This window comes from Micropterus salmoides, unplaced genomic scaffold, assembly GCF_014851395.1.
Source record: "Micropterus salmoides isolate LMB-PRFRI ecotype aquatic unplaced genomic scaffold, ASM1485139v1 Ms_hic_scaffold_11, whole genome shotgun sequence".
In the NCBI taxonomy this organism is placed as follows: Eukaryota; Metazoa; Chordata; class Actinopteri; order Centrarchiformes; family Centrarchidae; genus Micropterus; species Micropterus salmoides.
In genome coordinates this window covers 19,968,173-19,995,160 of record NW_024040152.1, presented here as the reverse complement: position 1 = coordinate 19,995,160, position 26,988 = coordinate 19,968,173, and the positions used below count along the sequence as shown (strand labels likewise).

The window sequence follows — 26,988 nt, the reverse complement described above, 5'->3', positions numbered from 1 at the left end:
CATAGTGAATCAATATATGACTCGTTTCGCTATCAGAATGTGATCCATTCGGTCGGTAACATTTGAAAAGGCTACACCAGCCACTCTTATACAATTTTACCCCCATTTACAGGTGCATATAGGTTATACAGGTCATAAGTAGAATATCATCAAAAAGTTGATTTATTTCAGTAATTCCTTTCAAAAAGTGAAACTTGCATATTATATTCCTTCATTACACACAGACTGATATATTTCAAATGTTTATTTCATTTAATTGTGATTATTAAAACCGAGAACTACTGAAAATCCCAAATTCAGTATCTCTGAAAATTAAGATATTACTTAAGACCAATACAAAAAAGGATTTTTAGAAATGTTGGGCCAGCTGAAAAGTGTGAACATGAAAAGTATGAGCATGTACAGCACTCAATAATTAGTTGAGGCCCCTTTTGCCTGAATTACTGCAGCAATGTGGCGTGGCATGGAGTCAGTCTGTGGCACTGCTCAGGTGTTGAGAGCCCAGGTGGCTCTGATAGTGGCCTTCAGCTCTTCTGCATTGTTGGGTCTGGCGTATCACATCTTCCTTTTCACAATACCCCATAGATTTTCTATAGGGTTAAGGTCAGGTGAGTTTGCTGGCCAATTAAGAACAGGGATACCATGGTCCTTAAACCAGGTACTGGTGGCTTTCGCACTGTGTGCAGGTGCCAAGTCCTGTTGGAAAATGAAATCTGCATCTCTATAGTTGGTCAGCAGCAGGACGCATGAAGTACTCTAAAACTCCCTGGTAGATGGCTGCGTTGACCTTGGACCTGAGAAAACACAGTGGACCAACACTAGCAGATGACATGGCACCCCAAACCATCACTGACTGTGGAAACTTTACACAGGACTTCAAGCAACATGAATTCTGTGCCTCTCCTCTCTTCCTCCAGACTCTGGGACTTTGATTTCCAAAGGAAATGCAAAATTTACTTTCATCAGAGAACATAACTTTGGACCACTCAGCAGCAGTCCAGTCCTTTCTGTCTTTAGCCCAGGCGAGATGCTTCTGACGCTGTGTCTTGTTCAAGAGTGGCTTGACAAGGGATTTTGATGATATTCTAATTATATGACCAGCACCTGTATGTTAGCGGAGTGCTAAACCGGACACACAATATGTCCATGCAATTGCAAACCTGCAGCCTTTGATCGTCACCACTGACTGATCTTACAGGCTGCCCTCAACTCAAACCTGCTGTCTCCAACTATCAAACAATCAAAATAGCTTTAACCAGCCTACAGTAACAAACACAAGTAACATCACAAAGTAGCTGACACAGCGTGTCAATAACCACAGAATTTAATAATTAATAATCCATGATGAAATAATGAATTATTTAAAATGCATGGTGTACCTGCACATTAAGGGTGAACAGAAACCATTATTAGCTACCAAATACAACAGTAAATAAGGAAATCAACTAGACTTATCCTATTAGGCTTATGAAATCTTGGATTTTATTTGTTTAGAAGGGCAGTGCAGTGACGGAGCGCACTTTAAAGGTGCCGGAGTGCAAAAGGCTTAATCTCAAAGGTACCGGAGCGGGGCTCAGGCCAGCTCTGGCACAAATTAAGCACTGGTGGCTTGTGAACATGGATGGAAACAGAAATCAGCTTTGGGAGTGTTATATGAGAAAACAAGTGCATTCACATTTATTAGATCTCAAGGATACACACACTGTAACTCGGAATTTGTTTACAAAAAAACTTCACAGGGCACCTTTGCCTCCATGGGCTGTGTCACAGGTGCATCTCCAACTGCTGAATGTGTTAAGCAGACCAAATCAGCAAGCCAAACTACTATGACCATAATTCATGTGTGAAGGGTAGGCTTTTGGGCTAGAAATGCAATCTAGTTTGTCCCTCTAAAGGAAGCTCCACCCTAAGGCTTCTCCATTAGCAGGCACACACCTGGACTCTCAATTATAAAAATGTCCATAGGAAAGACTCCTATAGGTTGCGTACTTACAAAACACAGCTACAACCCACGAAGTTTTATTCAATTAACGTAACACTGGGTTTGAGAGTCTGCGGGGTGTGCAGACTTACATTAGGCTAGTTAATAAGATGTCATTAGTTGCATTTCACATTACATGGTTGTGCTCTTTAGTGAAAAACGGGTTACAATTACAGAATCCTTTATAGCTATGCAGTGTTATAAGCAGCCTGGATTGAACGCAGCAGGGGATACAACATTCATCATAACCACAACTTGAGATTTGACTTGGACTCAAAGACTTACTCCTATGCCAATATCCTTTTATAAATCACAATGCCCACAGTTGCCTATAATTGGTCAGTGAAACGCCCCTCATTAATATTAATACGTACTGACTACATGAAAATAAGGACGACAAATTCTGACAGAAAAGCTAAAAAAAGTAATTTAACCCAGTGTGACACTGATATTATTTTGGTGGGGGTGAAGCAAGAAACATCATGTTTGGTGGGTATTTGCACACACACTGTGCTCAACCCCCTTGATAACCGATAGGCAGGAAAGCGCATACCTCCTGAGTAGTGACGGTGGTGTAGGGGGACACATACAAGATGCACCTGATGACCCAGGTACATAATTTGGATTCCCTCGTTTGAAAAGGGTTAACCAAATGCATTCCACTTGTGTTTAAATGTTTATTTAGACTACACAAACACTCCACTCAATAAACAAGGCTGCAGATGAGTTAAAAAAAAAAAGGCTTGTTTTACGTGTTAAGTTCTGATAAATGAAAGATTAACTTAATAAATAGCATTATATTTTTTCTATACAAGCAACGCATCACATCCACATGCTGGCACAGCGTTTGGCTCAAATACCTTAAGACAACGAACATCTGATAACAATATATATGAAGCTATGCACTCGTATTGGCTTGACTGAGGCATCGAAAACAGCATCAATTTAAATGTAATTTGTCCTACTGTACACCTTTTATTTATGAGATTAAATTGCACTGCGTTCTTTTGCAAAAACTGATATTTCCATTTGTGTTTATTATCTTAAATCATGTTTCTTTTTGTGTGCACTGCAAATGATCTTAAAAGATGTTTTTTATTGTGTACTTAAGGGAAAATCAATCAAATGGGTGTTTGTTTAGTCTGAAAGCCTTTCATCTGTTTGGCAAATGAACTAATAATATTAAATTTATCTTAAGTTTATTAGCCTATCATACTCAGAGGTAACCTTTTGTAGTATCCATTTCAAACATTTCATGAGTCGCTGTGTCTCATATCTCTAGTTTATGTGTGTATGCATGCCTCAGTTTGAGTTAGTTTTTTATAGATCACAACCTTTGCATAGGAAGTGGCGTACACGTTTCCAGCCCTGTTTTGTGCAAATGCACCATTTATAAAAAAGACCCAAGGAGACTATTGTCTGTTGTCCTGTCATAGTGTCACTGCTTTGTTTGAGGTAAATAACATGAACTGTAAGGTATTTAGCAGAGATATAGATATATATATCTTGCAAGGAAGGGGCTACCTGAGAAATACAACAAGCTGTCGATACCCGAGGCTCTGGAGACTGCCAAACAAAGACTTACCGCTCTGGCTACCCGCCTAAAGAGATACAAGGGAGAAGCAGAAGCCAGGAGAATAAACCAGATGTTCTCCACCGAACCATCCAAAGTCTACTCTCAGTGGCAGGGTAATAACACAAGATCAGATCCACCCAGGGCTGAGACTGAACAATACTGGAAGAACCTATGGGGGAAAGAGGCATCCCACAACACCAATGCTAGTGGCTAGTGGATCTAAGAATAGATCACCGCAATCTCCCAGAAAAGGATGTAGTAACCATTACAACGGCAGACATCCAAGAAAGAGTGGCAGGTATGAAGAGCTGGACAGCACCAGGCCCTGACATGATCCACACCTACTGGCTGAAGAAAATAACTGCACTGGATGAACGCCTGGCAGCACAAATGAACCAACTGCTGATGGATGGGACCCACCCAGAATGGTTAACCCAAGGATGGACAGTCCTGATCATGAAGGATCCCCAGAAGGGAACAATCCCATCCAACTACCAGCCAATAACCTGCCTCTGCACAACATGGAAGTTCCTGTCAGGCAACATAGCGGCTAAGATGAGTAGGCACATGGCTCAATACATGGACATGGCCCAGAAGGGAATGGGCAGTAATACCAGTGGAGCCAAGCACCAGCTACTTGTTGATAGAGCAGTCACTCGAGACTGCAAGACCAGGCAGACCAATCTGTGCACCGCCTGGATTGACTACAAGAAAGCCTATGACTCAATGCTACATACATGGATACTGGAATGCTTGGAAATGTACAAGATCAAAAGGACACTAATAACCTTCAAGAACTCAATAGGGCTGTGGAAAACAAGTCTGGAAGCCAACTCAAAGCCAATTGCACAAGTCACCATCAAGTGCGGCACATACCAAGGCGATGCACTATCCCCGCTGCTGTTCTTCATAGGCCTGAACCCCCTCAGCCAGATCATCACAAAGACTGGCTACGGATACCAGTTCCAAAGTGGAACAACCATCAGTCACCACCTCTACATAGAGGACATCAAGCTGTATGCCAGAAATGAGCGAGACATCGACTCACTGACCCATGCTACCAGGATCTACAGCAACGACATTGGAATGTCGTTCGGACTGGACAAGTGTGGTCACATGGTATCAAACAGGGGGTTGAACTACCAGAAGGCCACATTACAGATGTTCCGGACAGCTAAAAATACCTTGGGGTGCCGCAGGCTAATGGAAACCATGAAGAGGCAGCAAGGAAGTCCGCCACAGCCAAATACCTACAGAGAGTAAGGCAGGTCCTGAAAAGTCAGCTGAATGGGAAGAACAAGATCCGAGCCATCAACACAGTCATCAGAAAGCCCGCTGGTATAATAAACTGGCCAAAGGAGGAGATAGAAGCCACTGACATCAAGACAAGAAAACTCCTCACAATGCATGTAGTTTCATCCCAAATCCAGCACGCTGAGACTGTACACCAAGCGTAGTGAGGGAGGCCAAGGGCTAGTGAGTGTCAAGACCACTGTCCAGGATGAAACAACAAAGATCCAGGAGTACATCAGGAAGATGGCCCCCACAGATGAAGGGCTTAGTGAATACCTCAGGCAGCAGAAACCAGAGGGTGAGGACAAGGAAGACAAAGAACATTCATGGAGAGACAAGCCGCTGCACGGCATGTACCACAGACAAATAGAAGAAGTGGCTGATATCAAGAAATCCTACCAGTGGCTGGAAAAGGCTGGACTAAATGACAGAAGCTGGAAGTCCCAAGGTCAAAATGGAAGACACCTCCTAAGGTAGTTGAGAATGACAGAGCTAAGATCCTGTGGGACTTCAAGATCCAGACTGACAACCTGGTGATGGCTAAACCAACCAGACATCGTGTTGATCGAGAAACGGCAAAAGAAGGCTGCAGTGATAGATGTGGCAATCCCAAGCGACAGCAACATCAAGAAGGAACACGAGAAGCTTGAGAAATACCAAGGGCTGAAAGAGGAGCTAGAAAAGATGTGGAAAGTAAGAGCAACAGTGGTGCCAGTGGTAATCGGAGCACTGGGGGCTGTGACCCCCAAACTGAGAGAATGGTGACAGCAGATTCCAAGTAAAACATCAGAGGTCTCTGTCCAGAAGAATGCAGTCCTAGGAACAGCTAAGATACTGCGCAGAACCCTCAAACTCCCAGGCCTCTGGTAGAGGACCCAAGCTTGAGGATGACACGTACCACCCCGCAAGGGTGAGAGGGGGATTTTATATATATGTGTGTGTGTGAGAAGAGTCCTGGGCCTGATAACATTCCTGGCTGTGTACTAAAAACCTGTGCCAATCAGTTAGTTGATGTAATCTGTAATCTCTTCACGCTGTACACCCACGACTACATCCCTGACATACACTCCTGTCTACATCAGTGGAGCTGAGGTGGAGCAGGTGAACAGTTTCAGGTTCCTGGGAATCAGCATCACAGAAAACCTGACATGTCATCTCACATCTCCACGCTGGTGAAGAAAGCTCAGAAACGACTATGTCTTGAGGAAGCTTAAGAAGGCCAAATTCAAGTTCTTGTCAGCTTTTACAGCGGAGCAATAGAAAGCATCCTGACTGAAAACATCACAAACTGCTCAGAAGATCATTGGTACCCATCTCCTGACCATCAGTGATATCAGTGAGGTGCTTGCGTTGAGCCCAAATTATACTAAAGGACAGTACCCACCCCAGCTGCAGCCTGTTCACCCTGCTGCCTTCTGGGAAGAGATATAGAGGGGGACCACCAGACTGCAGAGCAGCTTTTCCCCCAAGCTATCAGACTTTAAAGCTCAAATTCATCCTCAGCACTGCTCCATTGATTATCGTTAACATCTTGTTCTGGGTTAGTATTGCTTAAACTTTTGTCCTGTTGTAGTAAATAAAACTGTCTGAAAACCTGATTTTTAATATTGATGATCAATAAATTACCCTTCCAGTCTCTTTATTATGTGTGAGGAACCTATGGCAACATTTAATTAGCTGCTTGGTGATTTGGACACCTCACCACTTGCCTCGGTTACACATGCATCTGTGTCTTATCTATGTAACTCATTATCTCATGTCTCTCCCTCCACCCAGTGTAAATCTCCCCAGGGAGGCACGCCTCTATTTCAAAACCTCTGTTCTAAACAGTTACTTGGTTTGTTGTATTACGGCACAATGCAACAGCGCTACAAATCCAAATTTCTTAAACTTAAAATGCAGCGTCTTGTTTTAAACCTTTTATGACCTGCTTGACTTGGCTTCTCCAATTTGTTGTTGTACCATACCACTTTTTAAAAAAGCAGCTAACACCAATCTGGCCCCTATAGCTTAAATGGGTCAGAACCACTGCCCTTAAATGCTATTAAAGCTAAAAGTCAGCAATTCAACTCAAGTTACCGGTCCATTTTAAATCCTATGTGTCAAAGACACACTAACAACAGAAGGAATAGCGTCATGTACAATGCATTTTTACACATAGACATACATAGGGAAGAGACCTCCCACTGCTCTCACCCTCACACCCCATAAAAGGAAAAAAGGGGAACAATTTTTGTAGTTTTCCCTGCTGTGCCTTCTGTTGCCCCTACAGTTAATGTCTTATTGAACTGAACTTCAGGACAGCAGACTGAGATCAGCCGCAAAATCAGGTAAGATTCTGATAACTAAATACTTAAAAAAATAAAATAAAAAAAAAATAGAATATCTAATATGTGGCTCACTACATCTGAACATTTTGTTTGAGACTGATGACTGATGTACTGTACTGCTTGGCAATTTTGAACATTTTGGTTTAATTAAAGGCCCTTCCACAGGGTACTGTGGGGCACGTTAATGCGTTATTATCGTGTTAACGCATTACTTAACGCTTAACTTATTTTATTTCACGTTAACGCGGTTTTTATTATTATTTTCAAAGTCCGTTTGTCACTGGCTCTGAATACACGTACAGTCAAACCATGGGTCACAGAAGGGGTGGGATCTTGGTCAGCCTGCAAATCACCCACTCAAACAAGCAGTGGAGGGAGGCTTCAGCAGACTACTTGGATGCAGCGTGTGGAAGAAATAGATAAACAAAAGCAAGACAAGACAACAATTAAATGCCATAGCGAAGTGGATAGCTGCACACTGCATGATGATTAGTATTGGGGAAGATGTCAACGTTCTTAAAATCCCAACATAGTCACTTGGCCCCGCGGGGCTGCTCTTTCCTCAGGTGAACAGAAAGGGAGACAAGCGCTCCACGAGTAAACGGCAGGGGCTCTGTGGAGAGTAACCATGGCAATGGCTTCTGTGCGCTACACAGCTGTAGCCTATTTAACTTAATTTAAAATGATAGGCTACTTAACTTTACCTGATAGGCCTTCATCTAGTTTTGTGGGGATGCTCTGCCATGTGAATTCCCTCCTGTTAATATACTGATAACTATTCAGTAAACTGTAATAGATTCAGGAAACTCAACAAACAGTGAGGATCAGTCTCTCTTTTAATTATTTGTGCTGAGCGTAGTGTACAAAAAGTTCAAGACAATTCAATTTCGGCAGCGGATGGGCATGTGGGTGAGGCGAGCACAATTGCGACAGTTTCACGGGAACGCACCCGCTTGTCGGTGCACCTTGCTTGACCACTTTACCTCACTCTAACAGGGAAACCTGCTACTGAACATAGGCCCTAGACTGTTTATGCTGCTCTCTGATAAAAGAAAAATGTTTCTGCTGATACCTATTCAGAAAAAAAGAAAACTGGACTCTAATTGTAACTTGCTTTAACAAGCTAGATAAAAAGTAATGCCCTGGCAGTGGCAAATAGCTTTAGTTTAATATTTGATTTGATTACATTAATGTTTAATTTGAGATTTAAAAGAAATACATTTATTGCTACTGTGTAAAGGGTAAAGGGAATACTGCTGGTAAAAAGCACATTATTTGTTTAAAGTGTTTGGAAACCACGTTATTGCATTTGTGTATATATCAGTAAAATTAAAAGTGAGCAATACACTACTTTATAATTCATAATAAATTATGCGCATAGGAATGTGATTAATCGCAAGAAAATCAAGTGGTAAACTGCGATTAAAATTTATCAATGCCCAGCACTAACTGTATCATAACGGTTTGTCAACCTAGATTCATTCATTTAGTTTTGTCTTAATCTCTGTCATTGAATAGCATGAAAGGATGGGAAAAGAGTGAGCTGTTCACGTCATCAAATATATTGTATATGATCTCACATTAATTTGTCATATAATACACTTTCAAGTTGTTTAACCTGTGCAATTATATTAATTATTCTATATAATTGTTTTCCCACTTTTATTTCATTTTGTTTAAACACCACAGTATTACACCAGGAAAAACCTCAGAAATATGCACAAAGATAGAAAAATGATGATATTCTGTCTGCTCTTGGCAGGTAATATGGTTACATCACCTCTTTAACTTCCAATCACATATCTAAATACACTTAAAAAATCAAAGACACCACTTAGAAGTGACGTCTTTCTTCTGTCACTTCCCGTTGTCTATTTCAGCTATTAGCAGCCCTGTGTTTAGTGAAGAATGGAAGGCCACTGTTGTAAAACAACTTGAGGTCCTGGTTTCATCCTGTGTTGTGGTACCCTGTTCATTCACCCATCCTAAAGAGAACCTGCCAGCCTCCAAACTCAGAAAGATCTGGCATTCTTCAAAAGGGCGAGATCAACGCATCTATCATGAAGATTCCACAGAAATCTCGGAAAACTTCAGGGGGCGCACAAGGTTGCTGGAGGAAAAGAGTGCTAGCAACTGCACTTTAGAAATAACTGAAATTAAAGACCATGACAATGGCCCTTTCTGTTTCCGGATTGAACTAGCACGGACACCGGGTGATACATCCACCATCGACAAGTTCTCCTTTGTTGAAGATTGTGTTGAGTTCACAATGCTCAGTATGTCACCAACCTTTTAAGATCATATAAACACAGATTTTCTGTTATAGCGATTTACCTCTTACTTTATCTTTGCCTTTTTCATTTGTAGATGAACCTCCAAAACCTACACTGATTCACCCAAAGACAGCCATTCAAGATCGTCCCTACACTGTCATGTGTTCAGTAATCCATACCTGCCCCTCCAATGTGCCTAAACTCACATGGAGTAGGGCAACCACAGACACTGATGTCATTGAGGTCCACAGACAAATTTATGTTGGCTACTGGGAGACACTATCCATCCTGACGTTTATTCCTGAGGAGAAGGATGACCACAGAGAGGTCACCTGCACATCACAATTTTACGGCCCAAAGACTTCCTATTCAACACTGACACTTGATGTAAAATGTGAGATCTTTTCTTTTATTCTGTTAATTACTGCAGTAAAAATTTATATTTTATTAGTAGTAGTAGAGTATCAAGTGAGGAAGTAAGGAAAATCGGTTTATTGTGCATGACACTGATATCAGTTCCAGTGTAGTTTTCAAAATACAACATGTAGTCTTGTATTAACATTACCTGCAGAGAATTTTGTATGGACAGGATGTCCATAAAGTCATGTATGTAATACAGTGGAAGAATGGCTCTTATGTAAATTCTGTCCGTTTGCAGGTACAGAAACCTTTAACCACATCATCATTCCCACAGCAGTGGGGATTGGTACCGCTGTGATCTTTGCACTCTTCTGCATTTTCATGGTGAAAAAATACAAGTGAGTTCTATACATAACATAACAGAAAACAAAAGATCAGTTATTAACCGTGACTGTATTGAGTGAATGTATTTTTGTGTTATCTGGTCTTATTTTTAAGTGTTTTCTGTGCTTATCAATAAGTTGTTTTTTTTTCTTTATGCTTAAGGAATCGCATTGCAGAGCTCCAACAACAAGAAGGCAGGCAAGTAGAAAAATAGATCAGTGCCCATATTTATCAAGCTTCTCAGAATTACTCATAAAAACACTGCTAAGAACTGACTTAAGAGTAAAAAAAATTCTTGGCTCAAAGCTGTGCTTAAAAGTTAGTTATCAAGCATCATAGTCCTAATTTGAGTGAAGTGTAGGACTAAATCTTAAGTGTCAGTCTTGGTGCTGATTTACGACACTTTGCTGTGCCGCAAACAGGATTTTGGATGTCGATGTTGCCAAGGACCAATCACTGAATAGATTTCCTTATTTAAGAATATTCTCAGATAAATTCACATTGAATGGTGAAATTCCTAAGAGGAGTTTATATTCAACACACATTTAACAATAAAGAATTTTCAAGATAATACATTATGACATGGGCCTACACGTTAATAAATTAACGTAAAAAAAAAGTTTATCTTTAGATGAGCGCCATCAAATGCGCCTCCTGTATTGCCGGCTATTTGCATGAACTGTGTTTGCTTCTGTTGGATTACGGGCGGTGTTGTTGGGAAGTCGATGAAACGCGTGACAGTGTGGGGAGCTGTAGCCTAATGGCAAATAAACGAAGCGTCATCACAACCTTCAATTTAACAGAAAACGCATTACTGTCAGTGGCGAGATGACGTCCCTCAACAACTTGCTGAAAAAGTTTATGCCTGGGCTGTCCGACCCCATCTTATTAACTGCGCGTCGTCATTATTCTCCCTCTCCTCTCCGCATGTCTCTGTCTCCACAGTGCCATCACAAGCCCCTACTGGCAACTCCTAACCACCTCTCGAGCTGTCTTAAATAACTGGGAGAGTAAGAGTGATTCTCAGCTTTGAGAAATTTGATAACTTGCTTTTATTCTTAAGTTTAAAAGTAGGAGTAAATTTCATGAATTCTCAGCCCTTAAGACTAAAATGGCACTTTGAGAAGCTTGATAAATACCGGCCCAGATTAAGTTTGTTGTGCTACACTGAAAGACAGGGCTGGACTGGGACAAAAAATCGTCCCACCATAATCAGGCAGAAGTATACCAGTGCAAGTGGATCAGTGTACTCATTTACTGACTCCCTGGTGATCAGAGGTGGCCATGGAGTACACAACTCATATTCAAGTAATTTTCAAAGAAAAAAACTCTGCTAGATGTCACAGTATCATTTCAAATTATTATTAGGTCCAGAATGGTTGGAATTCCCTGTCAAAGCTGTACAGTTTTAATAAAAACATACTGGGAATGAGAAAATAGCTGTTTATTCAATTAATGCATGACATGACAGGCCCTATTACACAGTCACATCTTTATCAACGGAACCCTTTGCCTAATAATCTTCAAGGTTCAGCGTGTAATATTTAGGAGGATCTATTGACAGAAATGCAATATAATATACATAACTATGTTTTCTGTGGTGTATAAAGACCTTACATAATGAACCGTTACGTTTTTATTACCTCAGAATGAGCCATTTCTATCTACATTCACCGCAGGCCCTTACATGGAAGTTTCCATGTTGTTTCTACAGTAGCCCAAATGGACAAACTGCTCTACAGAGCGTGTTTTGTCAATACATTGAATGAAAACGGAAGAAGTAGTAGTAGTGGTCTGTTTTATTAGAAGTAAGAAGAGAAATTGAATTTGGACAAATGGAGGACCACACTTATTATTTACCACAAGAGCCGACCGAGTGTGTCCCGTAGTTTCTCCTACACGCTTGCAATGTGAGGGGTGAGCAGTGAGTAAGCCGTTGGTTGCAATTTGCAACTCTCACCACTAGATGCCACTAAAACTTAGACACTGAACCTTTAATGATTTTATCATATTACATATGGACCAAGGTCACTCACAGCAACATTGGCTTAGCCAAAGCGATGCTGACAAAATAACCTATGGCAGCACAATGTCGTGTACTGCAGCTGATGTTATAGCTACTGCAGCCCCTGTAGCAAATGTCGATTATTGTGGCCAATTAGAACCAAATGGACCGCTGTCTGTGATGTATGGGCAAGTCGTTGACCAGCATTTGCCTAGTCTGCCAGATTACGAATACACCCCTGCAGATAGGCATTTTGAATTGTTTCCGTTTTATGAAAATGTGATTCATGTATTTATAATCTTTTTTCTTTTTTTTTTTTATTGGTCACATTTAGTGTGTGGAACCGGCTTTCCAGACTGTCTCGCAGGTGAGGAAACTGGTAATTTTGGAGTTGGGGAGCATGAGATACTACAGATATACATTTTGTCCCCAAAATGTCTGGAATCTCTGAGAGTATAGGCATACAGATTGTCAAGGATTATATTTTTATAGCAATAAACAGAACAAAAACTAATATTACTGTGGGCCATTCTGTTAAAGTTGAGCGGCATTTGAAGGGTTTCTGTCTTTACATATATTATATTTTAGTGAGTAGTCCTGTACTGTTCCAACTTTCACAGACCAGTGCATCACTGATCTCACAGTCATTTCACATATCTCTGCAGAAGTGTTATTTTACTAGTGTTGCTGAAACAATCTATGCTTATATTTATATATAAAATGACAAGATGGTATTTTCTGTTCTCCTTTTTCTGTGTTCTAATCAGGAACAGAGTCTGAAGATGAGAAGTGGAAAAAAAAACTTCCAAGAAATATGTAAGACCACACATTTTTCTTTAGTTGTTTTGTTCTCACAGTGAAACTACAACTACCTCAAAAATGTATTTATAGCTGAGGGGTGGTGATCGCGCATAGATAAGATGCTTGCCTTTGGTGTGGGAGACCTGGGTTCAATTCCCACTGTTAGACATCCACCATGTGTCCCTGAGCAAGACACTTAACCCCTAGCTGCTCCATAGGCGTGCGACCTCTGACATGTATAGCAATTGTAAATCACTTTGGATAAAAGCGAGATTAAATGAGAGATTTTTGGCCACAAAGGGGCACAGAAAATCCAAACTCAATATTAGCAGACACAAAGCAACACTAATGTACACTACGTAAATATATCTAATTGATTTTCCTGTTCTTTCAGATTGTCAGAGGGAATCTCAAGTCTGCTGTTTATTCCTGTTTGCCAAAGTGCTGCCTTTAAAGTGTCAATACAATACCGTTTTTAAATGACATTAATTCAGAGGCAAATAATTTACTGGAGGGTTGAATCTATTAGTTTGACAAGCTTGCTTCCATGTTATTCACATATTGGCTTTAAAGAAATGGCATAAGCTTAATAGCTTCTTAAAACAATAGAACATAAAAAAACAAGACAGAACGTTCTGTTGAATGTTTTTGCAGCCTTAATCCCTGAAAAGCAACAATTTGTACTGTTTCATCATGTTCACTTTGGTTTGGTTTGTCAACACATAAGTTTATGAGGAGAAAAAAAACTTATTCTTTATTCACCATCTACTGGCATGTGATATTAGAGGCAGTTTGTTGGTTTTCTAACTTGAACCAGTGGAAACACTGTGTGGATGTGTGATTTCGATTAATAATTTAAACTCATCTTTTATAAAGCTTGGCACCAAATCTAAAAGCGTTTTAGATATTTCTTAAAACAGTTTCTCCATCAAAATACCAAAGAAAATCAAATATTAATTTACATACAATCACCAATTCTTGTTGTCTGAACAGATGTATCACTGATGTAAGTTTTTTCTTTGCACATTAAAGTTTTATTTATAGTCAGCCTGATTTGATTATGTCATCATTGCTCAGTTGGTAATGCTTTTGTCCTCCACAGATGGATTGTGTTCAAACCTTCTTTATTTTGTATACTTTTGAGTGAGGGCTATACTATAGGTTTCATGATAAAGTAATGGTCTGAGACATCCACCAAAGTGTCCTTGAGCAAGACACCGTAATTCAAAAATGAAACTTTCATAAATTCTAGATTCATTACAAAAAAAGTGTAACATTTCAGGCCATTTTTGTTTGAATCTTGATGATTACAGCTTATGGTAATTCAAAATCCACATCTCAGAATATTAGAATAAGAATAAAGAATGTAAAACACAAACGACCTGAGAAGAACCTTTAATCTCTCAGTCTGGTTCAGTACACACAACCACAATCATAAGGAAAAGTTATGAGTTGTCCAGAAGACATTCATTGACACCCTCCACAAGGAAGGTAAGCCACAGAAGGTCATTGCTAAAAGGGCTGGCTGTTTGCAGAGTGCTGTATCAAAGCATATTCATGGAAAGTTAAAGTATGGTAGGAAAAGGTGTACAAGCAACAGGGATGACCACAGCTTTGAGAGGACTGTCAAGAAAGCAGATTCAAGAACATGAGGGAGCTTCACAAGGGCTGTGCATCAAAATGCACCACGCACAGATGTGTGCAGTAAATGAACTACAAGTGTCGCATTCCTAGTGTCAGGTCAGGCCACTTCTGAACCAGAGATAGCAGAAGAAGCGTCTTACCTGGGCTAAGGAGAAAAATCACAGGACTATTGCTCAGTGGTCCAAAATTATAATAAACTTTTTAATAAAAATAAATTTTGCATTTACTCATTTAGCTGACACTTTTTTTCAAAAGTGACTTACAATTGTAATACGTATCAGAGGTCACACACCTCTGGAGCAATTTGGGGTGAAGTGTCTTGCTCAGGGACACGTTGGTGTATGCGTCTCAGTGGGAATTGAACCCATGTCTCTCACAACAGGACACAAAGGCATGTGTCTTATCCACTTATTCATCGCCACCCAATTTCCTTTGGAAACCAAGGTCCCAGAGTCTGGAGGACGAGTGGAGAGACACAGAATCTAAGTCGCTTTAAGTCCAGTGTGAAGTTTCCACAGTCAGTGATGATTTGGGGTGCCGTGTCATCTTAGTCAAATGTTAGTTTGTCTGAAAGCACTGAGACAACTTGCGCCAGAGTGACTATTAGCTATAATGCTGCGTTCCATTTACCTCGGAAGTCAGAGCTGGGAATGATGTCACACCCGAGTTGACGGCGTTCCAGTTAACAAGTCGGAAAACCACAGCTTTTACTAACTGTTGATACCCCGACAGCCATCTTGGATCACAAAGTCGGGGTAGTGCGGTTCTCCCGACTTCGCAAGTCGGGATTCCAACTTAATGGGGCGTTCCCTTTGAAATTTTGGTCTTTGTACTCAGAAATTCCGACTTCCCATGTCAACTGGAACGCACCATAACACAAGCAACTTGAGTACAGGGACTTCAGTTTAGGTGTTAAAATACACCTTCTCTCTCTCTCTCTATTCTGTTTAGTGTGGGAAAGCTGTTTTCTGGCTCATGTGAATATGGGAGATAATGAGGCATATTTTCCTAGAATGTAGAAAGTATAGGTCAGAAAGAGAGGCATTCTCTTAGATTGGCAGGATATGGAGTTTGGTCTTTTCTGTGTAGTGAACCAGGCAGTGTTGGTTTAATTATTTTATGCCAAAAGGAAGAGCCCAGCATCAAATTCCTTTGTCTTTCCCTATGAGAAGGGGGGCGAATTATCACCCCTCAAATAGACAGGCTGACTCCCCAAAAGAGGTGGGCGTGAAAGGTCTAACACATCAAAAACACTTCTTATTTCCACTGTTGGGGAAGTTTCGACCATAAAACCTACCACCTCCGGTGAAGCTGAGATAACAGACTCTATGCATGACTGTTAAAATGACAATATTAACCTTGCCCAGAGACGTAACCTCAACCTGAACCAGGCTGTGAGGACTTCAATGGCCATAAACTAAGGGATTCTAATTGCATCACACACACACAAAGGCTGCCCCTCCCTATTCACACTGAGTTGTGAAACTGATAAGGAAAACCAGACACCAGAGGGAGGAGACTCCCTTTTTGTGGACAAAGAAATGTGGACTCCATGTAAATTTGCCTTAATTACCTTGTTTGAATTAAATAATCTTTGTTAGGTTACTTAGTGGCATGCCACTTCAATTTGAGTAGTTTTTTTACCATGTTCTTGTTAGAAACTATGTTGAAAAGAAGGAACCATAAAGAAAGTTAATTTAAAGTGCTTTTTATATACTTTCTTAGAAATTATATGCTACCGAAATATTATCATGTGTCAATTTTCCCAGCTCCTGAGCCAAGGACTGAGTTAACTATAAGAAGATAGTCAGAGGATTCTCAGGTCCTGTCATGTAACCAGTGTCCCCCCAGAGGACAAAAGAAATATTACTTGTCTTTGTCCTTTAATGCCTTTCCTTGTGTTTCATTTATCTTACCCTGTATTTTATTGTTTGTAATTTGATGCCATGTTCTTATAACTTCCTTTGGGGGTGGCAGTTGCTCAGTCCGTAAGGATTAGGCTGGGAACCGGAGGGTTGCCTCTTCAAATCCAGCTTGGACCAGAGTAGCATGGATTGGTAGCTGGAGAGGTGCCAGTTCACATCCTGGGCAATGCCGAAGGAGGCCTTGAGCAAGCCCCTGAACCTCCAACTGCTCAGGACGCCACATTGAGTGGCAGCCCCCTCACTCTGACATCTCTCCGTGTGTTACTATGGGTCTTGTTTGTGCATGTGAGACCTGTGTCTACATAACAGAGTGAAAACATCCCCTTAAATAAAGTATATCTTCTTCTTATATATTTGCTAAGGTTTAGTTAAGATGTTCTTCCCAACTGCTATGATCCCTATGAAATGTTTTAACTGGTAACTATTCTAAATGTTTAACGATTGACAATAACTTCCTTTCCTTTTATCAAATACTTAAAACTAAGAACTGCATAATGGTTTAGGATGGAAATTCAGGTGGTGCCCCAAAATGAGTGCTTATGAATAATATTTCAGAATATTATTATTCATAACTTTATTAACAGTAAGAGTAGTTCTGCTACATCTGTTACATCTTTGTTTGGACAAATTGAAAAGCATAAATTGATCTCCAAGGCAGTTCTTCAGTTTCTGCATGACCCATGATTGTATATGTAAGAATTTAGTTCAAACATTGACCTGTGAAAGGCAGTACTGTACTTAGCAGCATCTACACTGCCAGAGTAATACAAGAAGAAAAGGAAGAAGATCACTCTTGATGCATTTTGGTCCAGTGTGGCTAGGTAACATTTTAGTCTCCTGGAAGGTATGTATCAAAGCTTACTTTGTTTTAACTTTTGGGTTTTTTTTAACTGTTTTTATTGCAGGCATTTTAGGCCACCTGTCGGTCAGACCCTGTAAAGTGCACGACCTGTTTTTATGCTAGAGTTCCCTGCAGGGATGGCATTGGAAGTTGATACCCTGAGGTAAAATGTTTCTACATAGAAGTTCAGCTACGCAATTTTACACATATGTATGTGTGTGTGATTGTAAATTGCCTGGCAACGCTGTTGCCTTAAACATCCTGTGCATGAAGTGGAGTCAGATCTGGGTTTATTATGTACTGCATTGTTTGAGGTAAATAATATGAACTGTAAGGTATTTAGCAGCTATTTGTTTTGTAGTGTATTTATTAACTGATATAAATTCTTGTCATTGTAGGGTTGTATAACCACTGCTGTTTTGCATGCCTGATCAACTTTTGCTATTTGTGCTGTGACTTTATATATAGACCCAGCTACAGATGAATGGGCCTTGTAAATGTTCTTGCCAAATGCATGCAAATGCTAAGCTTTGCTAAGGCTATTGCAAGTTTTATTTGGGGGGCTGCATGATTTACCTCAGCCCTCAGGCCCCTTTCCCTCTTTTTCTAGTGTTCTGCTAGACGGACAGGGTGGTAGACTGTGGAAGCCCCTCTCCCCTTTGCTGCATGTGGTGGTGTGTGCGTGAAAGCTGCATTTACCTCGGCCTTATTGTATGGTTTTGTTGTATGTGTGAAATTTGTCAGGTGTCAGGGAATCCTGGTGGCTCAGGTAACCACCTGCATGTCTGGCTTATCCTTTAGCATCTCCGGTTTAGTATTGCTTGAACTTTTGTCCAGTTGTAGTGAATAAAACTGCCCAAAACCTGATTTTTAATAATGATGTTCCATAAATAACCCTTCATGTCAAAACCCATGTCTCTGTACTTTATTATTTGTGGGGAATTAGCTGCTTGGGGATTTGAACCCCTCACCACTTGCCTCAGTTACACATGCATCTGTGTCTTATCTATGTAACTCTCCCTCCAAACTGTGTAAATCTCCACAGGGAGGCACGCCTCTGTTCTAAACAGTTATTTGGTTTGTTGATGCAATGCAACAGTGCTACAAATCCAAATTTCTTAAACTTAAAATGACGGTGTCCTGCTGAAAACCTTTAAGACCTGCCTGACTTGGCTCCTCCACAAATTGTAATTGAACCATATCACTTTTTAAACAGCTGGCACCAGTCTCGCCCCTATAGCTGAAATGAGTCAGAATCACTGCCCTTAAATGGCATTAAATCTAAAAGTCAGCAATTCAACTCAAGTCTGTGGTCCATTTTAAATCCTATGTGTCAAAGACACTCAAACAACAAAATAAGGGGTAGGAGGTGTCAAGTCTAACTGTTTTTTCATGAACATGGTGAAAAGAACACCCCCTACTTTCAATACCATGAACTCTGCCACTGCTTAAACTATAGCTGCTCTCACTTTCACACCACGCAAAAAAACAAAAGGGGAACTCTTTTGTAGTTTTGTCTGCAGTGCCTTCTGTTGCCCCTAAAGTTAATGTTTTACTGAACTGAACTCCAGGATAGCAGGCACAAACAGCTGAGATCAGCGGCAAAATCAGGTAAGATTCTGATAACTAAATACTTGAAAGTAGAATATCTAATATGTGGCTGAGTACATCAGAACATTGAATCATGACGGTTTGTCAATCTAAATACTTCTTGTCTTAAATGTCTTAATTTATGTCATTGAATAGAAAGAAAGGGAAGAAAAAAGAGTGTGGGTAGTTCACAAAATGAATATTTTCACTTTTGTTTGTTAAAATATATTGTACTTGATGACATTAATGTCATATAAATACACTTTCAAATTGTTTTACTTTTGCAATTATATTATAATTTGCATGTGGTCTTGCATGTAATTTCACCCCCTCTTTTATTTAATTTAATTTAAACACACCACAGTAATACACCAGCAAAACTTCAGAAGTATGCACAAGGAGAGAAAGATGATGATATTCTGTCTGCTGTTGGCAGGTAATTCTAATCTCATATCTAAATACATCCCAATTAATTAATCAAAGACACCACTTAGAAGTGACGTCTTTCTTCTGTCACTTCCCGTTGTCTATTTCAGCTATTAGCAGCCCTGTGTTTAGTGAAGAATGGAAGGCCACTGTTGTAAAACATCTTGAGGTCCTGGTTTCATCCTGTGTTGTGGTACCCTGTTCATTCACCCATCCTAAAGAGAACCTGCCAGCCTCCAAACTCAGAAAGATCTGGCATTCTTCAAAAGGGCGAGATCAACGCATCTATCATGAAGATTCCACAGAAATCTCGGAAAACTTCAGGGGGCGCACAAGGTTGCTGGAGGAAAAGAGTGCTAGCAACTGCACTTTAGAAATAACTGAAATTAAAGACCATGACAATGGCCCTTTCTGTTTCCGGATTGAACTAGCACGGACACCGGGTGATACATCCACCATCGACAAGTTCTCCTTTGTTGAAGATTGTGTTGAGTTCACAATGCTCAGTATGTCACCAACCTTTTAAGATCATATAAACACAGATTTTCTGTTATAGCGATTTACCTCTTACTTTATCTCTGCCTTTTTCATTTGTAGATGAACCTCCAAAACCTACACTGATTCACCCAAAGACAGCCATTCAAGATCGTCCCTACACTGTCATGTGTTCAGTAATCCATACCTGCCCCTCCAATGTGCCTAAACTCACATGGAGTAGGGCAACCACAGACACTGATGTCATTGAAGTCCACAGACAAATTTATGTTGGCTACTGGGAGACACTATCCATCCTGACGTTTATTCCTGAGGAGAAGGATGACCACAGAGAGGTCACCTGCACATCACAATTTTACGGCCCAAAGACTTCCTATTCAACACTGACACTTGATGTAAAACGTGAGATCTTTTCTCTCTGTTGGTCATTTATTCTGTTAGTTACTGCAGTAAAAATTATATTTTTTGCCAAAGTCTTTACTTAATACTGGGACTATCAAGGGAGGAATCACCATTTGTTTATTAAGCATGACACTGAAATCAGTTCCAGTGTGGTTTGTCTTAATATCATCTTATAGTCTTGTATTAACATTACCTGCAGAGAATTTTGAGAGGATGTCCATCCACTTCAAAGTCATGTATGTAATATAATGGAAGAATAATGGGATGATGGCAGAAGGGCTATTATGTAAATTCTCTCCGTTTGCAGGTACAGAAAACTTTAACCACATCATCATTCCCACAGCAGTGGGCATTGGTACCGCTGTGATCTTTGCACTCTTCTGCATTTTCATGGTGAAAAAATACAAGTGAGTTCAAAATGATCAGTTAACCTTGACAAAGAGGGAATGTATTTCCTGTTTTCTTTACCCTTTTCCTGCGCTTGTCAATAAAAGTACTTTTTTTCTTTGTCTGCTTAAGGAATCGCATTGCAGAGCTCCAACAACAAGAAGGCAGGCGAGTAGAAAAATAGATCAAATTCAGTTTATAGTGCTGACTGATAGGCATTTTGAATTCTTTCAGTTTTATGAGAATGTGATTCATGTTTGTTTTTTTGCACTTATTGGTCACATGTAGTGTGTGGAACCGGCTTTCCCGAATGTCTCGCAGGTGAGAAAAACTGGTAATTTTTGGAAGGTGGGGAGTATGAGATACTACGTTATACATACTATATACATTTTGTCCTCAAAAATGTCTGGAATGTCTGACAATAGAGAGGGATAGAGAAGGATTACATTTTCTGTCTTTATAGATATTATAGTTTAGTGAGTAATTATGTACTTTTCCAACAGTAAACTTTCACACCCCAGTACATCACTGATATCACTCTCACTCTGCAGAAGTGACATGTTTATTTTTATTGCTGTTGCTGATAAGATCTATGTTGACATTTATATTTAAAATGACAAGATGGTATTTTCTGTTCTCCTTTTTCTGTGTTCTAATCAGGAACAGAGTCTGAAGATGAAAAGTGGAAAAAAACTAGAAAGAAATATGTAAGACCACACATTTTTCTTTAGTTGTTTTGTTCTCACAGTGAAACTGCAACTACCTCAAAAATGTATTTAAAGCTGCATTAATAGATTTTTGGCCACAAGAGAGAAAGTAAGAGAAAATCCAAACTTGTTCGCACATAATTGCACCAGACACAAAGCAACACTAGTGTACACTACGTAAATATATCTAATTGATTCAAATGCTTCTTTTCCTGTTCTTTCAGATTATCAGAGGGAATTTCAAGTCTGCTGTTTATTCCTGTTTGCCAAAGTGCTGCCTTTAAAGTGTCAATACAATACTGTTTTTAAATGACATTAATTCAGAGGCAAATAATTTACTGGAGGGTTGAATCTATTAGTTTGACAAGCTTGCTTCCATGTTATTCATCTATTAGCTTTAAAGAAATGACATAACTTTAATAGCTTCTTTAAACAATAGAACATAAAAAAACAAGACAGAAATTTCTGTTAAAAGCTTGAATGTTTTCGCAGCCTGATTCCCTGAAAAGCAACAGTTTGTATTGACAACTGATTTAGAAGTCAGTGTAGAAGTGGCTAATAATCATTTCATCATGTTCACGTTGGTTTGTTTTGTCCACACAAAGTTTATGAGGAGAAAATAACCTTTTTAGCTGTCAAACTCATTTTTATCTTTATTCACCATCTACTGGCATGTGATATTAGAGGCAGTGTCTTTGGTTTTCTCAGTTAAGCCAGTGGGTACACTGTGTGGTGTCTGAATGTGTGATTTCTATCAATAATTTAACCTGAACTTTTACAAAGCTTAGCACCAAATCTAAAAGTGTTTTAATCTCAATTTGAAGACAAATATGATAAAACTGTTTCTCCATCTCTATACCAAAGAGAATTTAATTTAAACATGAAAACATTCACCACTTCCTGTTGTCTGAACAGATGTATCAGTAATGTATTTTTTTTTCTTTCTACATTAAACTTTTCTTTGTACTCCTGATTTCTTTTTATCATCATTTCTCAATTGGTACTGCCTGTCATGGGCAGCTGAGTGCAGAAGCTGAGAACTGAGGTGTGGCCCCAAATGCAGATGCAAATGTTGAAACCTTATACATTTTGTATACTTTTGAGTGAGGGCTATACTCAAGCTTCATGAAATGTAACAATCTGAAATTTTAGGCACTTACATTTTTATTCAACTACTTTCAGCTGGAGCAAAATCTGGAGCTCCTACACCACACATGTCTGAGAAACCTGACATGGATTTTTTGTAGAAACTGGCCACTCTCATTATCAGTTAGCAGTGGCGTGGGGTAGGGTAGATTTTTGGGGAAGCCAAGTGAGAGGGGATGTCCTTCTTGGAGGGCAATTATGTAATGTTTTGTCCTATTACAGTGCAGTGTATAATTTTACACAAAACTGAATCATACTTCAAATCAAACTATCTGTTATCAATACACACGCAGTAGCACTTACCGACACGTACACTCTCTCTCTCTCTGTCACTCTCTCTCAGCCCAAATAGCATACATAGCCCACTGCTTATAGTGCACAGTACAAATAGGCTAGGTTTAAGAATAAAAGAAGCTTTCACAAGCTCAATCAGACAACGATGGAAGTTTACATTTGTATAGTAGCAGTGGTGCATGTATCAAATAGGCCTACATACTTCTTATTGCTTGGCTAAATGTTCATAACCCAACATCACTCAAGACTAACAACCAAGTACCAGACAGAGTAAAAACAATTATTCAGGTAGCCGCAGTAAAAACAATAAGATTACTTCAGCGGACTACTCATTCAGCAGCTAAATCCAGGCAAGCAAAGCAAAATAAACAATAAAACCACATCAACAATTGCACACATAGCTGCAGTTTAGTTAAGTTCAGAGGAGGTGAAATTTCACTCACCCTATTTGAAAAGGAAGGCCATTCTCCTGTCTTTCATGGTGGCAAAGTAATAACCAAGTTATAGAATTTCCCACTGGCTTTTAGTTCCTCCACAACAGTCAGTTGAAGTTTGATATATTTTCTTCATTGAACATCCGAAACCCCTTTTTTCACTCCATGCACAGCTCCAGTTTTGCCGTTGGTCTTCCATCAGATTTTATCTTAAATTGCTGCTCTAGTGGTAGTTTAGTACTATTTATTATAACTAAAAAACCCAAATCTCCACCCTCCATAACTGCACCAGCTAAAGTTGCTAACAGCTCCCGTTATTTCATCTGAATGACGTTGATCGCATGCTGTGATTTGATTGGCATGAAGCCAGACAGTGGCTGACTTCTCTTGGCATCATCCTGACTAATCATAGTTAGGCAGTGGCATGACAATGGCCTCATCTGATTGGTTAATCTTTTTTTTTTTTTTCACAAAAGGATGCCATCTCTGCCTGGCCTCCTCGCGTAGTCAGACTGCAGGTCAGTCTACGGTGGTGCAATATAATGTTTCACCACACATTCAACGCAAAGCATTTAGAGAGGCGCTGTTTCACTTATTGTAAAATACCACAGACTGTATATAAAAATGGACATAGTATCCGTGACGTCACCCGTTGGTTTCTGAAGCAAGTATTTTCAGCTGCAACCCACCTGAATCTCTACTGTGGACTTGTTAGCTTGGCTGTTAGCGTAATTGTGGAAGTCAAACTGGTTGGTTTTAGAGTTGACCCCACGCTCTTTTATTTTGTTTTCGCCATTCGGCATGGTAGCAAGCAGTTACGGAGTTAATATTATCCAACAAGAAGCGCTTTCGAGTTTGTTTTAGAGCAAAACATAAAAGTTTGTTAGCAGCGCTCGAGAGTCAGCGTCTTACCGAGCCACCATCTTGCGCGTCCCCGCTCCGCCAACAACGACGACGGCGATGACTTCTTGTTCACTCTGCTACCCAAGACCCCCTCCAACTCTCTGATGCATAAGAAAGGTAAACCGTCTATCGAAGAGGAGTCAAGCAATATTGTAGCAATAGGAAAGCAAAATCCAAGATGAGATCTCATAGTTGTTTCCTTCTTTTGTCCTAGACACAAATGAGCTGCTTTTAATACCAAAGTGAGACCAAAGGCCTTTTCTCCCCCTTCTCAAATTCATCTCAGGAGAGACAACCATTTAAAATCTCATTTATGTCGGACTCTGATCAAAACAAGAGATCTCTAACTGATCTTAAATAAGTCTAATTTAAGTCTCCTGAACATTGGACCATGAGATCAGAGAAAGAGCTCAAAGAAAACTCAGCTATGACTCCTGGGATCTCATGATTCTTCTCATATATGTCTCAGTTTTCTCATATTGGCGTCAGGAGCAAATAACTCATCTCTGTCTTACTCTGATCAAAAGATGAGATCTCTACAGTATCTTAAATAAATGTGATTTCAGTCCAGAATGTGGATCAGAAAAAAAGCTCCAAGATATTTCTCAGTTAGGGGTTTACTCAAGTACTTTACTTACATCAAATGTTGAGGTTGAGTATTTTCTTTTTATGGGGGTTTGTACTTTTACTCCCCTTAATTTCAAATCCTTATTGTATTTATTGTTAATTATCTGTTACAAGTTACTGAGAAAAATATAATAAATTTTGACATTGAAAATAATGCACTTTCAAATGTCAAGGTAGTCACAGCCAGCATAAATGGAAAACCTAATACTTTGACATGATGTTTAGAGATTAATTCATTAAGGACCGAATGCACACAAGACAAAAAACAAGTATCTGTCATACAGAATATACATTTTTACTTTTGATACTTAAGTACATTCAGTATGGAATACTTTTATACCTTTAACTTGAGTAGATATTTTGAGGACTATAATTGTGGATATGGTATTTCTCCTCTTTTAAGTAAAGGAAAATTGTACTCTATTTAAAGACAATCAGTCCTTCACTATTAATTTTAGTCGGATGGCACAGCAGCAGTGTTGTTGCCCTTTGAGCAGCAGGAGCAGGGATCAAATCCAGCTCTGGGCATGCCTCCAGCATGGTTCTCCAAGCATAGACAGCAATGTCATACGATCAAGCTCATAAAAATCTTCCCAGAGCTCCAAACTGCTTTTTAGGAGCAATAAGCAAGACATTAATGAACTCAAAAAGATACAATGATGAGATCTCATCTGTTATTTTCATTTATCCTATTGTAATCTCAATTCAGTATCCATTTGTCTTACCTAAGTCTCAAAACCTCAATCCCTCTTCACCTCATCGTTTTCTCTTCCTCAATTCAGATTAGAGTGATCTCAAAAAATCTTAGTGTTTTCTCAAGAGTTAAAGAAAAGACCATTCTGAGCAAAAGATTTTTCCTGTGGGAAGGCTCTCCCATCTGATTAATAATCGAGCTGATGGCCTTGAAAAAATGATCAGCGGCAACTCCATTAAGATTGAAGGTCTTAAAAAAAAACATTGACTTTTTATCTGAAGAGATGAAGGATATCAAGAAGAAAATGAACAACGTTGACTCCAGGCTGAAAACAGAGGAGAGACAAGTGGAAACATGCGAAAGTCGTATCATAGAGCTGTAACGATATTCCCGCAAATGGAATTTGAGGTTGCTGGGGATCCCTGAAAAAGAGCGCAAAGACATCAGAGCTGAGGTTCTTCATATTTGCCAGGAGGTCTGCCAAGAGGTGAAGGAAAAACTGCCAGACGGAATCGACGTCGTTCACAGACTGGGTAAGAGGGATCATAAAAAAGGGAAGCATCAAGTCATCATTATGCAGTTCTCTTCTCGCATCCAGAGAGATGCTTTATGGAAGGCAGCTAAAACATCCACGTTCCTGAAAGACAACAACCTGCAGTTTGCAGAGGATCACCCTGACCGACCGGGAAAGAAGACACCAGCTCTGGCCTCTGGTTAAGGAGGCCCATGCTGCTGGCAAAACGGCGTATTAGATTGGAGCGCGTGCCTTTGCTAACGGCACTGAGATTCCCCTGCCATTACCACAGTCAGCACCTAGTATGGTAGTGGTGTCTACTGGTTCCAAAATCTGCCACGTGAAGTTGAGCTAGATCTCATTAAGCAACTTTCTAATCTGCATTTTGAGTATTGAAGTAATCGCTTATGTTTAAGTAAAGTTATTTTATACTATGGCAGGTTTTCTTATGCTGTTCTCTAAATCCAACCTAGCCTGTGAACAGGCCTGTAAACTGTTACAACATGTTAACAACTGTATTTTACATCCTGAGGTGTTATTTTTACATCTTTATGTCTTTATCTTTTCTTTCTTTTAATACCAGGGGTCTGAGAAATAATTTAAAATCTAAATCTTAAACCTCGAGCTCCAAAGTCCTCTCCAAACAATCTCGACTTTTGGCTCATCTCTCAGAAATTTGACTTGGACAATATACACATTAATGTCCATGCTGCTCCCTTCTCTGATCATAAGGAAATTATTTTGAAGATTAAGGTTTATTCTACTACATATTCCTAGAGCCTTATGCTGGAAACTTAATAATAGCTTTCTTTTACATAAAAATGTCATAAATGATATTACATATCTAATTAAGTCTCACTGGGAAGAAGCTTGTAAGTCATTTGGTCAACAATGGGAGATCTTACAATTTGAAACAGGCAAATATATGAGATCATGTAGCAGCAAAATTAGCCAAA

The 26,988-nt window shown here is 39.7% G+C and overlaps 2 protein-coding genes and 1 long non-coding RNA gene across 3 annotated transcripts; all 3 read left to right on the top strand.

Moving 5' to 3' along the window:
* The first annotated feature begins 8,872 nt into the window (after window positions 1–8,872).
* On the top strand, window positions 8,873–10,411 carry LOC119898286 (Schwann cell myelin protein-like). The gene is made up of 5 exons (XM_038712473.1): window positions 8,873–8,942; window positions 9,061–9,456; window positions 9,548–9,847; window positions 10,112–10,211; window positions 10,360–10,411. Exons 1-5 carry the CDS (start codon window positions 8,897–8,899, stop codon window positions 10,409–10,411), a joined length of 894 nt encoding a protein of 297 aa, XP_038568401.1. The 5' UTR covers window positions 8,873–8,896.
* Window positions 10,412–12,515: 2,104 nt separating this feature from the next.
* LOC119898347 lies at window positions 12,516–13,953 on the top strand. The gene is made up of 3 exons (XR_005443530.1): window positions 12,516–12,569; window positions 12,970–13,018; window positions 13,398–13,953. It is a non-coding gene; the product is annotated as an uncharacterized LOC119898347 (long non-coding RNA).
* Window positions 13,954–18,896: 4,943 nt separating this feature from the next.
* On the top strand, window positions 18,897–22,393 carry LOC119898329 (Schwann cell myelin protein-like). The gene is made up of 9 exons (XM_038712538.1): window positions 18,897–19,024; window positions 19,368–19,439; window positions 19,540–19,935; window positions 20,027–20,326; window positions 20,634–20,733; window positions 20,846–20,881; window positions 21,002–21,034; window positions 21,374–21,420; window positions 21,645–22,393. The coding sequence occupies exons 2-8, from the start codon at window positions 19,394–19,396 to the stop codon at window positions 21,384–21,386; spliced, it is 924 nt and encodes a 307-aa protein (XP_038568466.1). The 5' UTR covers window positions 18,897–19,024; window positions 19,368–19,393; the 3' UTR covers window positions 21,387–21,420; window positions 21,645–22,393.
* The last annotated feature ends 4,595 nt before the right edge of the window (window positions 22,394–26,988 follow it).

What these genes read in the sequence shown, in the direction of transcription:
- LOC119898286 (XM_038712473.1), top strand. Translation starts at nt 8,897, where the DNA reads ATGCACAAAGATAGAAAAATGATGATATTCTGTCTGCTCTTGGCAG. An exon ending in ATTCTGTCTGCTCTTGGCAG is followed by an intron (nt 8,943 to 9,060) that starts GTAATATGGTTA and finishes TGTCTATTTCAG; the next exon opens with CTATTAGCAGCCCTGTGTTT. An exon ending in TTCATGGTGAAAAAATACAA is followed by an intron (nt 10,212 to 10,359) that starts GTGAGTTCTATA and finishes TTTATGCTTAAG; the next exon opens with GAATCGCATTGCAGAGCTCC.
- LOC119898329 (XM_038712538.1), top strand. Translation starts at nt 19,394, where the DNA reads ATGCACAAGGAGAGAAAGATGATGATATTCTGTCTGCTGTTGGCAG. An exon ending in ATTCTGTCTGCTGTTGGCAG is followed by an intron (nt 19,440 to 19,539) that starts GTAATTCTAATC and finishes TGTCTATTTCAG; the next exon opens with CTATTAGCAGCCCTGTGTTT. An exon ending in TTCATGGTGAAAAAATACAA is followed by an intron (nt 20,734 to 20,845) that starts GTGAGTTCAAAA and finishes TGTCTGCTTAAG; the next exon opens with GAATCGCATTGCAGAGCTCC.